Raw genomic sequence first — 13,181 nt, 5'->3', positions numbered from 1 at the left:
TCCATTCTCACAGTTGGAAAGAGCCGGTTCCTGTCACAGCCACTGACCAAGGACTTCCTTTGCATGGTGCCGACTGAGAAGGAGACACTGCCCGCAGGTGCTCAGGCTGGGCTAGACCCACAGAGACCCTGGCTGATCTAGCAGCCCCATGACACAGTGGGGAGGTGTGGTCAGTTAGTGCCCCGTGGGCATACTTTGACAGATGAGGGACAGGAGGTGGGAAGGAGACATCCCTTCAATTGTCTGCCCTTTTCCTCCCTAACTATTTAGAGATAAAGAGGCTCTGTGCAGCCTCTTTGGTGACCGGGGAACCAGTTGTGTTTGCAGCAATGCGTGGCCAGCTCTGTATGCAACATGTTGTATGTGTTCCCCTTCCTTCCCTGCTTCACTCCCCCTCTGCCCTCACTCTTGCTGCCTTGGGCTTGCACCCCCAAGAACACATTCATATGCAAGGTGTCCTCTTAGATTCTGTTTTCCAGGGAACCAGGCTAAAAATCCTCCCCAGCCCTGAGTCTGGGTTGCAGGGAAGAGACACATTCATATGATCTCAGAGCCCAGTGGGGATTATTATCAGGCTGCACAGGAACTGAGGCAGCTGCTCATCAAACAGGAGGGGGCCTGGAATTTTCTCTGGGCACCGGCAGCTGTAGTGCCCCAGTATCAACTCTGACACTCACCATTCTCAGGGCGGCTGCTTAGTCTCCTGGTTTCTTCCTACCCTCCCCTGATCTGCAATGGTTTCTGTTTCCTCAAGGCCTCTGCCTATTCCATCCTTCTGCTTATATATGGCTTCAGCTTAATTCTGAACTCTGCTTCCTCACGGCTTCTGTGTCCCATTCAGACTCTCCAAGACAGAAGATAGGTTTGAGTCACTTGGTCACCATCAAGTACTGGATGGCACTGTTGGCAAAGCTGGGTGTCAGGCCCCCTTGTTACTGGCCGCCCTGGTCCACTCACTTGATAGTAAGTGTTCAGGCACATCTGCATCAACTTGGCCTTGCCTTGACATTCACCAAAGTGATTGATGGGCACATCTCTCTGAAGAGAGGATAGACCCGTGTGGGTATTCTGAGTTGCATGACATCAGCTGTGTAATAGTCAAGCACAGTAGAACACACAGGAAAGTTTAAAAAAACGGCAACAGATCATTTATCACAGATACTTTGAGAACCACTGGGAAAGCTGCAGGAAAGGGCTCTGAGCCCAACTTCCAGAAAAGATTCCTAAGCCACACAGCAGAACCAGGTCACCAAGGGAGCTGCTGCCTCTGGCCCCACTGCTGCCTGTGGAAGGCTTGTTGGAAGAAGGCTGGAATGGCTGGCCAGTGAATGCCACAGTGTCCATTCACAAACTCCAGACTTCGTAACAACACTGACGTCCTGTTCACCCAGCTGTCACGTGCTCCTCGAGCATTTGCACATTTTGTTTCCATTACCTGGAAAGGCCTCCCTGAATTTCTGCTGGTCAAAATCTCCTCCCTTCCTCCCTCCCTCCCTCCCTCCCTCCCTTCCTTCCTCCCATAAAGCTCTATGAAGTAGCAGGCATGATGTTGGCTGATGGGGATACCAAGATGAATATGTCCCTCCTCCCCAGGAATCTCATCACTTGGTTAGGGCGCTAGAGACAAACATAAATTAACCTGCCTTCCCAGAATGCGCTCTTTCTATACTATATGGGCACACCCCGGAGAGACCGCAGGTTCAGTTCCAGACCACTGCAATAAAGCGAATATCGCAATAAAGTGAGTCACACGAATTTTTTTTTTAATTTCCCAGTGCATATAGACGTTATGTTTACATGATACTGTAGTCTATTAAGTATGCAATGGCATTATGTCTAAAAAAACAATGTACATACCTTAATTTTTAAATATTTTATTGCTAAGAAATGCTAATCATCATCTGAGCCTTCAGTGAGTCAAAGTAGTAACATCAAAGATCATGGATCACAGATCACCATAACAAATATAATAATAATAAAGGTTTGGGGACTTCCCTGGTGGCGCAGTGGTTAAGAATCCGTCTGCCCACGCAGGGGAACATGGGTTCAAGCCCTAGTCCGGGAAGATCTCACATGCTGCGGAGAAACTAAGCCCGTGTGCCACAACTACTGAGCCTGCGCTCTAGAGCCCACGAGCCACAATTACTGAGCCCGTGAGCCACAACTACTGAAGCCCGCACGCCTAGAGCCCGTGCTCCACAACAAGAGAAGCCACCGCAATGAGAAGCCCGTGCACGGCAACAAAGAGTAGCCCCTGCTCACCACCACTAGAGAAAGCCCGCGCGCAGCAATGAAGACCCAACTCAGCCAAAAATAAATAAATAAATAAACTTTTAAAAACTTGAAATATTGTGATAATTACCAAAATGTGACAGAGACACGAAGTGAGCAAATGCTGTTGGAAAAAATGGTGCGGACAGACTTGCTCACAGGGTGACCACAAACCTTCAGTTTGTTAAAAAACGCAATATCCATGAAGCACAGTAAAGCGAAGTGCCATAAAACGAGATGTGCCTGTAAAACCCTTTACAGTGTGAAAGGGAGTGAAGCAGAGGGGTTCAGAGTCCAGCCCTGGCGTCAGCCTTGCCAGCTGTGTGACTCTGAGTAAGTTTCTTGCCCTCTCTCTGCCTCACTTTGCCCGTATGTAGAATGGCATTGACAGCAGCACCTCCCTCACTGGGCTGGTTCTGAGCATTTCAGGAGACGCCACAGGGGAAGAGCCGCGTCCAGGAGGCACACGGTATTTATCAAAGGGCTCCTGGGACTCACGCCTCAAGCATCTTTGCACAGACAACATTTCCACAAGCATTTTCACTGCGTACCTAATTGGTCATGAGGCAATTTTGCTGTAAAAGATAAAATAATTGGATGACAGTCTGGTTTGACAGTTTGCTTTCAATTGGTTGACAGTTTGGTTTCATTTCTCCACTGACATAGGACTCTCATTTTTATATTCCATCAGTCTCAGCCCTCATGATGGTTTGTACAGTGATGAGTAGATGTGGCGGTCTTAAAGTAGAGAATGATAACAACTATGTATGTGAACTTGATAGAAAATACGGTGATAAAAGTTACTGGAAGTGTGAAGTAAGACAGTATGCCAGAGCACATACTGTACCAGAAAATGATAACATATCAGTTTGCAAATCCTTCAGTGATTTGAAGGCACAGAGTTGAACCTACACCTTTCATAGAACTTTGGAACGTCTATCAATCAGTAGACATGTGACAACCTGCCAAAAACAAACAGTTTTCCCAACGCGATACAAAGCTCAGGTGCAAATACGCATCCTGGTACTTGGAAGCTGATGCCCCTCTTGAGGATGGAAGAAATTTTCGAGAAAAAGAAAAAGTGCAAAGCTGAATGGGGAGATGAGTCAAAAGCAAAATATCTCTAAAATACTATAAACAAAAGACTTGAAAGACAAATGCTTAGGTACAACTTACAAAATAAAATCAATTATCTGTGCAGTATTGCCGTAAATCGACACACATTTTAAATGTACTCAATATTTTTGTATTTTGCAATAAAGTCTTTTTTAATTTTGTTATTCATTTCTCATGTTTCATTATGTCCTTTTTAATGCCCCTTTTGGTTTTCATTATTTTATCTTTTATAGCAAATCCCATCCTTCAAAGCCTGATCAGATGTTCCCTCCCAGGAGCCTTCCCTGGGCCTCCCATGGGAAAGTCACCACCTCTTTCCCTTTTCCCCTCATCAATGTTGCCATTCTTCCTCCACAGGACACACCTCTGGGATATCAGAAATGTTGGGAGGGGTGTGTGTATACATTTGCTGAGCTGTTAAAAAAAACCCAGGAGTGGCCTTTGTCAAATATTAAACATTAAAGGAGATTTTTAATGAAATAATGATCAAAAGTCAATGAAACAGTGGCAGTTTTCTGACTACATCCACACTGTGTGGCGTTTTAGTCCATAACTGTAGAGCCCCCTCTTTTCCGTCACACCCCCCTCTGCCTGGCACATGGTATGTTGGGTAATAAATTTATGAATAAATGAATTTGTACTTGCTCTGAAACATACAGTAGATTTTTCCAAGAGCAAAGTTCTGAGGCCTGTACCTTGAACTCTCTGGAGGAAATGAGCTACGGAAACTGATTACAGGCAGAAAAGATAGTAACGGTAATACAGTACATCATTTACTGAGGGTGGCTCCCCAAAAAGATTTGCCCACATCCTAACCCCTGAAACCTGTGAATATGAACTTAATTTGGGGAAAAAAAGGGCTTCAACATATGAATTTTGAGGGGACGCATTTCAGTCTATACACCACCCTAGGCCAGGCTAATCAGTGCATTCTCTTACTTGGTCACTTTTAGAGTAGGACCCAACGTTATCCCTAGGCATCACATTTGCTGCAACTCTCAGGCAACCGAAGCTCTCTTTTCCTCTTCATTGAGGAAAACACGAGGCTAGAGCAGCCAGGGGCCTATGGATAGAGCCTCGCAGAGAGTGCAGCTCACTGAGAAGAAAGCAGAGCTAAGAAGTGGATTGAGCGTACCTAGATCCAGCCATACTGAAGCAGGAGCCCCATGGACGTCTCAGTTAATATGACAATAAAATGCTTTCTAAGCTGTGTTTCTGTCACCTGCAACCCAAAGAAGCCTGACTAATAGACCGTGATCTCACAGCTAATAGTAGTGGGGATGGGGATCTGAGCGCATTTCTGCTCAGCTCTGAGAGGCTTTCCTGGGAGTTAGCTTGGTGCTTAAGCCAGGAGTATCCTCTGAGTCCTGATTCCCAGATGGCCTGTGGGTTCTGACATTTTTAATCTATTTACCCTTGCTCTCCGGGAGCAAGCAAGGTGCAACAAGTGTAAATAAGTACAGTTAACTGTTTAAATAAATTCGGACAATTAAATAAATGCCGATCATTTCAGGGAGTGCTCCCTGTTATGAAACAAAACAAAGCTTCCTGGACTGAGGTCCCAGGGTAGGTCCTGGCAAAGGACACTTCTCAGCAGTTGAGGAAGGGACTCCCCGGTCCCCTTCCCTGAGTCCCGCCTCCCAGCTTCTCTGGAGACAGGTGTTCAAGGCACAGCTCTGCTAAAAGCTGTGTGACTTTGGGCAAGGGGTGAACCTGCCTGCACCTCAGTTTCCTCATCTGAAAAATGGGGAAAATAATAGTGTCCCTTTCATAGGATGAACTGAGGAGCGAATGTGTAAGGTGATTAGCACAGTACTGGCACACAGTATGACCTCTGTAAAGGCTGTGATTATTACTTCAAGGCTGGATCCTCCTCATCCAGGTCTCAGGCCAACTGTCACCCCACAGAGAGCCTCAGGCTTCCACAGGGCAGCCCCTACCTTCACACTCCCTCACGCAGTTTTGCTTCTTTCAGAGCATTTTCTGCTGTGGATCCCTTCTCTTTCGGTTTCCTGTTTTCAAAAGGCCGTAAGCTTTATGGAGGGCAGAAGCCTTGTCTATTTTGTCAACTGCTATTTTGCCAGCCCCTGGTCTCCTGCCTGGCACGTAGTAGGTGCTCAGTAGATACTGGTTTGAATGAAGGACAGCGGCACACTGGCAAGGGCAGCTTCCGTTCCAGGGCCTGCCACGCCACCAACACCACGCCACCGCGACTTGCTGGGGGGGGGGCGGGGGATGGACGGTTTCGTCGTGCGCTCTTTTCCCCTCCTTTCAATTTCCCAGTGTAACTTTGTGTGAATACAACTGCAGAAGCTCCCTGGACAAGGCTACCGCCCCGCAATCAGAGCCTTCCTGGTTCTGCCTTCGGGGAGGGAGGATAGGGGTGGCCCGCGGGAGGCCAGTTGCCAGCGCGTCCTGAAGTCCCTCCCGCCGCCTCGCGTCGCTTTAAGGCGGAGGCCCGGGAGGGGGCCGACCCCGCCCGCCCGCTCGCCTCGCGGCTCCAGACTTCGGCATTTCCTCCCCGCTAGCTGGCGAGGCCTCGCCTCCCCTCGGAAGAGGAAACTCCCGTGGCCGAGTAACGGGAACAAGAGCGGAGGAGAGCAGCGGGGGACTCCGGGGACCCACGGCGCCGGGAGGGCGGCCCGGGGTAGGGGGCGAGCGCAGCGGGACCAGAAGCTGGCCGAAGGCGGCGCGCCGGGGAGTGGGGCGGGGAGGGCCGCCGGGCCGGACGCAGCGCGCAGTCGGCACGGGGCGCGGCCGGGAGCCGGAGCGTGCAGGGCGGGCCGCTGCTGGAAGGAGCGCTTGAGCTGGGAGAGGAGGCCGAGCTGGAGGGCTGCTTTCCCCGGCCCTGCGACGGGGTCGCCGCCGCGGAGGCGAAGGAAACCGGGACAGCGGGGCTGCCCGGGCGCTGCGCGCATGCTGGGCCTGGGACGCCGCCGGGGCTCGCGCCCTGGGCTGCTCGGCCGCCGCTGCCCCGGGCGCCCGGCATGTCGGTGCACTACACCCTGAATCTGCGCGTCTTCTGGCCCCTGGTGACTGGCCTGTGCACCGCCCTCGTGTGCCTCTACCATGTCCTGCGGGGAAGCGGGGGCGCCCGGACCGAGCCCCCCGAAGGCGCGGACGGCGGCTTCCCGCTGCTCAAGGTGGCCGTCCTGCTGCTCCTCGGCTACATCCTCCTGCGCTGTCGCCACGCTGTCCGGCAGCGCTTCCTGCCGGGGTCTCCCCGCCTGGGGGGCCACTCCGCCTTCTCTCCTAGACACTTACGAGAGCCCAGCCTCGACATCTTGCTGGAGAGTTACTACGAGCACGAGGTGCGCCTGTCGCCGCACGTGCTGGGCCACAGCAAAGCACACGTGAGCCGGATCGTGGGCGAGCTGGTGCGGGCTGGCCGCGCCCGAGGGTCCCCAGGCCCCATCCCCGGGGGAGCGCTGGCCTTGGCCTTCCGCGGAGATTTCATCCAGGTAGGCAGCGCCTACGAGCAGCATAAAATCCGCCGGCCCGACGGCTTCGACGTGCTGGTGCCGCTGCGCCTCCCTCCCCTGGTGGCGCTGGAGCCGCGGAGCCTGGGCGCGGAGCCCGCGCTGGCCCCAGCCTTCCACGGCTGCTTCGTGTGCGCGCTCAAGGCGCCGCCAGGGGCTTCCGGGGGCCACTGGCTCCGGGACTGCAAAGCCTTCGCCGACGGCTTCTGCGTGGATGTGCGCGGGCGGCGCCATCTCTCGGCTCCGCTGGTACTGCGCTGGTTTCAGTCGCACCTGCAGCGCTCCCTGGCCACCGTGCGCTACAGCCTGGAGGGGCGTTGTCGGGTCAGCCTGACCCCAGGCGGCCTGGAGCAGCCCCCCACCCTACACGTCCTGCCCTGCCGCACCGATTACGGCTGCTGCCGCCTTTCCATGGCCGTGCGTCTCATCCCTGCCGTCCACTTGGGCGACAGCGTCTTCCTGGTGGCCCCACCACCGCCACCCTCACCCGTCGGGCCCCTGTCGGAGCTCCCGGGAGGCCTGCGCGCCGATGCACTGTGGGGTGTGAACACGGCGCGCCAGGAGCAGAAGCTGCTGAGCTGGCTGCAGGAAAGGGCCCCTCCAGGTGCCTGCTACCTCAAGTGCCTGCAGTTGCTTAAAGCTCTGCGAGACCTGGGCGCCCGCGGGCTGGACCCGACGGCCGCCACCCAGTGGGGACGCATCCTATCCTCATACGTGCTCAAGACAGTGCTGCTGGCGGCGCTGCTACGCCAGGGGGCTCCCGCACAAGGCTGGGACGAGGCGCACCTGGGCGAGCGCTTGGAAGAGCTAGTACAGTTCCTCAGGGATTGCCTGCTGCGACGCCGTACACTCTTCCACTGCGTCCTGGGCCCTGGAGGGGCGGCCGCCGAGGTGGGCCCACTGCCCAAGGTACTGCGTGAAGCCACCCCGGTTGACCTCCTGGCCACTTTCGACAGGCAGGCCCGGGAACTCGCGGCGGCGCGGCTGCTGTCCACGTGGCGAAGGCTGCCCCAGCTCCTCCGGGCCTATGGGGGTCCCCGCTACCTTGCCAGGTGTCCCCCGCCTCGGAATCAGCGCCCCCAGGTGTTCCCTGAAGATGAACCATAAACCCTGCCAGAGCCCCGACCTGGCCTGGTGCTCCTGAAGCCTCACCCACCAGGTGGGGGTGGGGATGGCAGTGAAGCCAGTTTAAGGCAAGGAAGATGACCTGCGGAAGGTGTTGGAACATTCAGAGGATGACATTTGGTGGCTTCAGCATCACCCCCTGGCTCCACAATCCAGATGGCTGTGGCATCTTTTTCACGCCCACCAGAGTGTCCTGGGCAAGCTACGGAAAGACGTTCAACGTCAGCAGCTAAGAGTTGGTCCAAATGTTGGTTTGTGTGGAATGATTCTGTAGACGGATCCAGCTTTTAGGGAGGTTCAGTAAAGGAAGCAAGAACTAGCTGCAGGGAAAGTTCCCTCTGTCGGTTGTTTAGACAGATCTCTCTGGCCCCCAAATTTAAAGAAGCTAATGTTTTTTGACACAACTACTTGGTAGGTCCTGGGTTCCTGATCGTCTTTGTAAAAATCTGAATCTTTATCTACAACTGGAATTGTAGTTCTAGAGGCTCATGTTCTGAAGGACATAGTTTCCACTGTTCAAATTGATATTAATGTATTTTTTAAAGGGTCCCATCACGGGTGTTTGACAGGATTGTGAAGAATTAAGTCACAGGCGTTGAAAGGCAGTCTAAGAGTTGGTTAGTGAAACTTCCAGAGCATGTAGCACTTTATTTTGATCAGTTCTTTCATTTTGTGGTAATTGCTAGTGCCAAGTGTGGCATCTGAAAGGGAGGCCAGTTACATTGACTATTAAGAAATGTGCAGTCTTGAGGAACAGGCTTGCTCAACAGCCCTCCAGGCACGCGCTGGGATGTACACCAGTCAGCGCTGATTCATTGAGCGCCTGCTGTGAGCCAGGCACGGTGCAGAGTGGCAACAGGATACGTGCTTCAGACAACACTGGTGAGGGCATAAAACATGTTGGGTCTCGAAAAAGATATATTGATATTTCACTCTTTGCCTAGCAAGATGTCTCGCCAGGGCTTGCTGCTGGCTGGAGACAGAAACCTTTTTTTTTTTGTTTTAAGTCTTTTTAGCAAACTCCTTTGCATGGAGATGTCTTTCTGAGTTTAACGAGGTAATGAAGAGGCAATGCCTGCTTTCAGCCAATGCTCAGTGATCCTCCATGGTTGGGAAGTTTTGCTCTCATTGTCCAAGCAGCCTTTAAGTGGCCCGAAGCCCACCTTTGAGGAGTGGTTGATTCAGCACAGGTCTTGCAATGCATTTCACTTAGAGTTCAGTATCTGGGGCTCTGTGCTTGAAGATCAGTTATTTCCCAATCAGCTGACAGAGGAGAAAGACAGCAGAAGAGGGCAAGTTAGGGGGAGATGGAGGGAGACAGCCTTTGTCAGCTGTCTGTTCTTTCTTCTCTTTGGGCATAAATATCACCAGACTGGGTGTATTTTGCAGCTAGCGCATTCTGAAATCCCTCCCTGTCCTCCCAAATTTCTAACAGCTCTCAGTTGCATCAGTCGACCTAAGACTCAGTTGAAGTTTAGAATGGTCCATCATCTGCTGAATAGAAAATGCAGCCAGTCCCAGTGATATACTTTGGGATTTTTTTTTTTAACAGAGACTCTTAAAGGTAAAACTTGGAAGACAGAAGTAGCCACGTGAATTGGGCCATTGTTTAATTTCTGAGCTATTTTGAGGGAACTCTTTCAACTTTCTTTCTTTAGGGGACCTACTTGGCCACTGTGGGGAAATCGTTGTGAATAAATGATTTATAGGGAATCCTTCTCATCAGAGCTGCAGAGATTTCTTATGTCCTTTGCAACCTTGGGCTGTAAGAGAAACAGTTGCAAATGTTGTGCTGTCTCTTTGAGGTTGTTTGGGGACATTTCCCCTTGATACCACAAAGTCATTCCTAGTTTTTGAGGTCAGTGTTAGGTCATAAGGTACTGCATTTAGCACAGGAATCAGTCTACCAACTTCCTGCAAAGATATAAACTGCACAGTGTTTTTTAAAATTATTTTAAAAATAAATTCCAAGAGTAGGTAGATCTTTATATAAATATATATTTATAATGTTTCCATACTCAGCTACAATTTCCCCTGTAGTTGGAGTGGGGGAAAGCGAGGCTATTAGAGGGATTATAAAGCTTTAAAAGCTGAATTTTCCAAATATTTCTAGCTGAGTTGATAGGTTCCTCTTATCTGAATAGCATTTTGAAGTTTGAATCTGGTAACATACAGTTCTTGTAGTTTCTTTGTGGGTTTTGTTTTCTTTTTTCAGGTTAATTATCCAAAGCCTCATCCATCCTCAAGATTTTTAAATTTTATTTTTTTTAATTAATGGGGCATTGTGTTTGTGAATTTTTAAAATATTAATGTTTTATTTAAATGCCATGCTGAGCAATTGTTCTCTGTACATGGTAACCAAAAACTTAGAGATTTCGATCAATTTTGATCAATGTTTAGTAATCCAAAACATGTACTGTGTACAAATAAAATAATATGGCATATTAGTCAGGTGTGATGGTTGCCCAAGGCACTTAAATTAAGCTCAATTCTTTATTTTATTAGGGCTCCATCATGTCCTTGATCTGAAATATATACATTTTTGGTGTATACTTGGTACTGGAGATTCATATATGCAAATATTCTCATACAAGAAAGCTCAGAATTGTTCGTGCTTTTAAAAAAAGATTAACTGTCCAGCCAGTGTCCGAAGAAAGTGTTTTGGGGAGATGACTCAGCCATTTTGCCTTAAGACACCCTTCAGCAACTCCCACTGACCAGTCTTGGGAGTCATCCCGGAATGCTCGTGGGCTGAGAGAAGGAGACTGTTTTTTTGCAAAATGAAACTGAAGCTAAAAGAAGGGACAATGTGAGCAAACCAAGAGAAATCCGAAGACTTCAGGAAGGAGGACTTAAGATGGACGTGAAACGAAGAGCTGGGCAGAAGGGGAAATGGGGTGGAAATCATATGAGGGTGCGAGAGAGGTCTGGGTTAGGAAACACATTTTCTAGATATGTGCTACTTCAAACCGGGGGTCGCAAACTCAGCAGCCTGCAGAAGCAAGGTAGGGAGGTAAATAAGAGAAGGGGTGGGTGGTGATGGGGGCTCTGCCCTCTTCAAGGGCCACATTGCTCAGCTCCATGCTGGGAAAAGGGTAGGGTGGGGCTGGAAATAGAAAAAAAAAAAAATGAAACTTTCCGATTTTTAAACAACATAATTTAAAAATATCCAAAACACAAGTGGGCCCAAAAACACATTTGGTTGAGCCTGGGGGCCACCAGTTTGCGACCCCTGCCTTAGACGGTAACCCCTCAAGTATGTATAAGGTTATTGTTATGGATATGATGTTGTTATACATGGTGGGCGGGGCATGATATTTCAAGTCTTCTTTATCGCTCAGAGCTAAGCTTTATTGTAGAAACAAACCCCCCAAATTAACACGGCCACAGATAACACTTAACTCACAATTCCCAGAAGGATTCTCCACCCTGGACCCGTAGGAGTCAGATGGGACATCAGACCATTAGGGGTCAGCTCTTGGCATTTCCTTCCTGGTGAGTTGGGGCCAAACTCCTTGGCTCTGTCAGAGTCTGCAGGTGAATAATCAGGAAGGATTGCAGAATAACTTGTTTTCTTCTTTATTTGTATTTTATTCTTATTTTTAAATTAATTATTTTTTTTTTTAGTAGTTTCCTAGCCTTTGCAATGATGGTTGGTGGCCGTGAACACCAGCAAAGCAGTGCTGGGTCTCCCAGCCAAGCTTCTTAGGCTTGTTACCAGCCCCAGTGCCAAGAGCACTGTTCTGATCATATGTTTCTATGCCTTTCTGACTCCGTGGCTCCCACCAAAACTGACATCCTAGCCTTCTGAAGGAATGAAACTAATAGCCTTCCAAAGTGTCTCCTTTAACCTCATGGAGTAAGTAAGTCACCTTTTCTGTAAAATGTGGCTTTTGACCGTGACGATGACTTATCGTATCCACGTGAAGGAAGGTTATTACCTCCCTCCCCAGTGGTGGGAAAAATGAACCTGGTGAACATTCCCAGTATCCCTTGGGAGGGAAAAAAGTTCAGTGTTATCATTGTGGCATTTGTTAGTTTTTATAAAAAATTGCATGTCTGTTTCTTAGACACTACTGTTTATTTTTTCTATACCTACATAGCACGTGATTTGGTGGGGATGAAGCAAGTATAAGCTGGGAGAGGACGAAGATGTATGTGATCAACCATACAGAGAGAACAGACTAAAACATGCAGCTAAATTATATGTAATCTGGTTTTTGAAGTATCAGATATTCAGGAATATTTTTAGCACCCTTTGCTTAAAAAAAAAAAAAGTGCCTTGATTCAGTCACTTGACTTTAAAACATTCCTCTTATTTTACTGTTATTTTTAGTGTGGATCTTGACCCCAAACCGTGTATTATGATGCAGTCTATCGGCTACGGTCATAGTGTATGTTTTGTTCCAATAACAGAGACCAAAGAGGTGATCAAATATGGTTCAGCTGCTACAGTTGTGTGATTAAAAGACGTTCTAATCACACCAGATTTCCATGGCCCAAATAGTCGAGGCCGGCCATTTGTTTTCTATTTCAGGTTGGAGTAAATTTGCACTTTTAATCATATGGGTCATTTGGGGACCTTGTTCTTTCATACTTTGCTTTATTAATAAAGGAACTTGTAGAAACCTGTGGACTGAACATCAGATTTGGGGAGGGTTGTCGTCTTCCTGGAGGGCAGCCTGTGGCTAACACTGGCTTGTGATTCCTTACACAGGCCCACCTGCTTTCAGTGAGTGGGTGTATGGGACTTTTTTCCACACAGCGAAGCTGGGACCATTGTACAGAATTGGCACCGTACACAGGTGGGAAAGGATGCCAGTTCATGGCTCTGTAGGCACCCTGGGGGCCTGCCTTCAAGGCTTTTTCTGACTGAGAACCTTCTGGCCCTGCCCCTCCTCTGTCACCCACCTCCACCCCCTCCACCCTCGGCTCTCACACACCAGCCCAAACACAACTCGAGTCTTGGCCTGTGGCTAATTTATAGCTCAAGAATTTTGCCCAGAAATCTCTTAGGCCCCCAGGTCCTCTCCAAATGGTAAACATTTGCTAATACGAAAACCCACCAGGCTTCGTGAGAGATGGAATCTTGGAGGCCACGTAGGACTCTTCAAAGCCTTGGAGCCAGGTGGAAGTTTGGGGAAACCTGCAGCCACTGGCTGGTTAAACTGCTTGTGGAGGACACTCTCC

At 49.6% G+C, this 13,181-nt stretch overlaps 1 protein-coding gene across 1 annotated transcript; it reads left to right on the top strand.

Moving 5' to 3' along the window:
- The first annotated feature begins 5,876 nt into the window (after nucleotides 1-5,876).
- Nucleotides 5,877-12,334, top strand: ITPRIPL2 (ITPRIP like 2). The gene has a single exon (XM_036826574.1). The coding sequence runs from the start codon at nucleotides 6,375-6,377 to the stop codon at nucleotides 7,971-7,973; it is 1,599 nt and encodes a 532-aa protein (XP_036682469.1). The 5' UTR covers nucleotides 5,877-6,374; the 3' UTR covers nucleotides 7,974-12,334.
- Nucleotides 12,335-13,181: the final 847 nt, after the last annotated feature.

This window comes from Balaenoptera musculus, chromosome 15 (genome assembly GCF_009873245.2).
Source record: "Balaenoptera musculus isolate JJ_BM4_2016_0621 chromosome 15, mBalMus1.pri.v3, whole genome shotgun sequence".
Classification (NCBI taxonomy): Eukaryota; Metazoa; Chordata; class Mammalia; order Artiodactyla; family Balaenopteridae; genus Balaenoptera; species Balaenoptera musculus.
Note: the sequence above shows the minus strand (reverse complement) of the source record. Positions and strands in the feature narration are given on the sequence as shown.

What these genes read in the sequence shown, in the direction of transcription:
- ITPRIPL2 (XM_036826574.1), top strand. Translation starts at nt 6,375, where the DNA reads ATGTCGGTGCACTACACCCTGAATCTGCGCGTCTTCTGGCCCCTGGTG.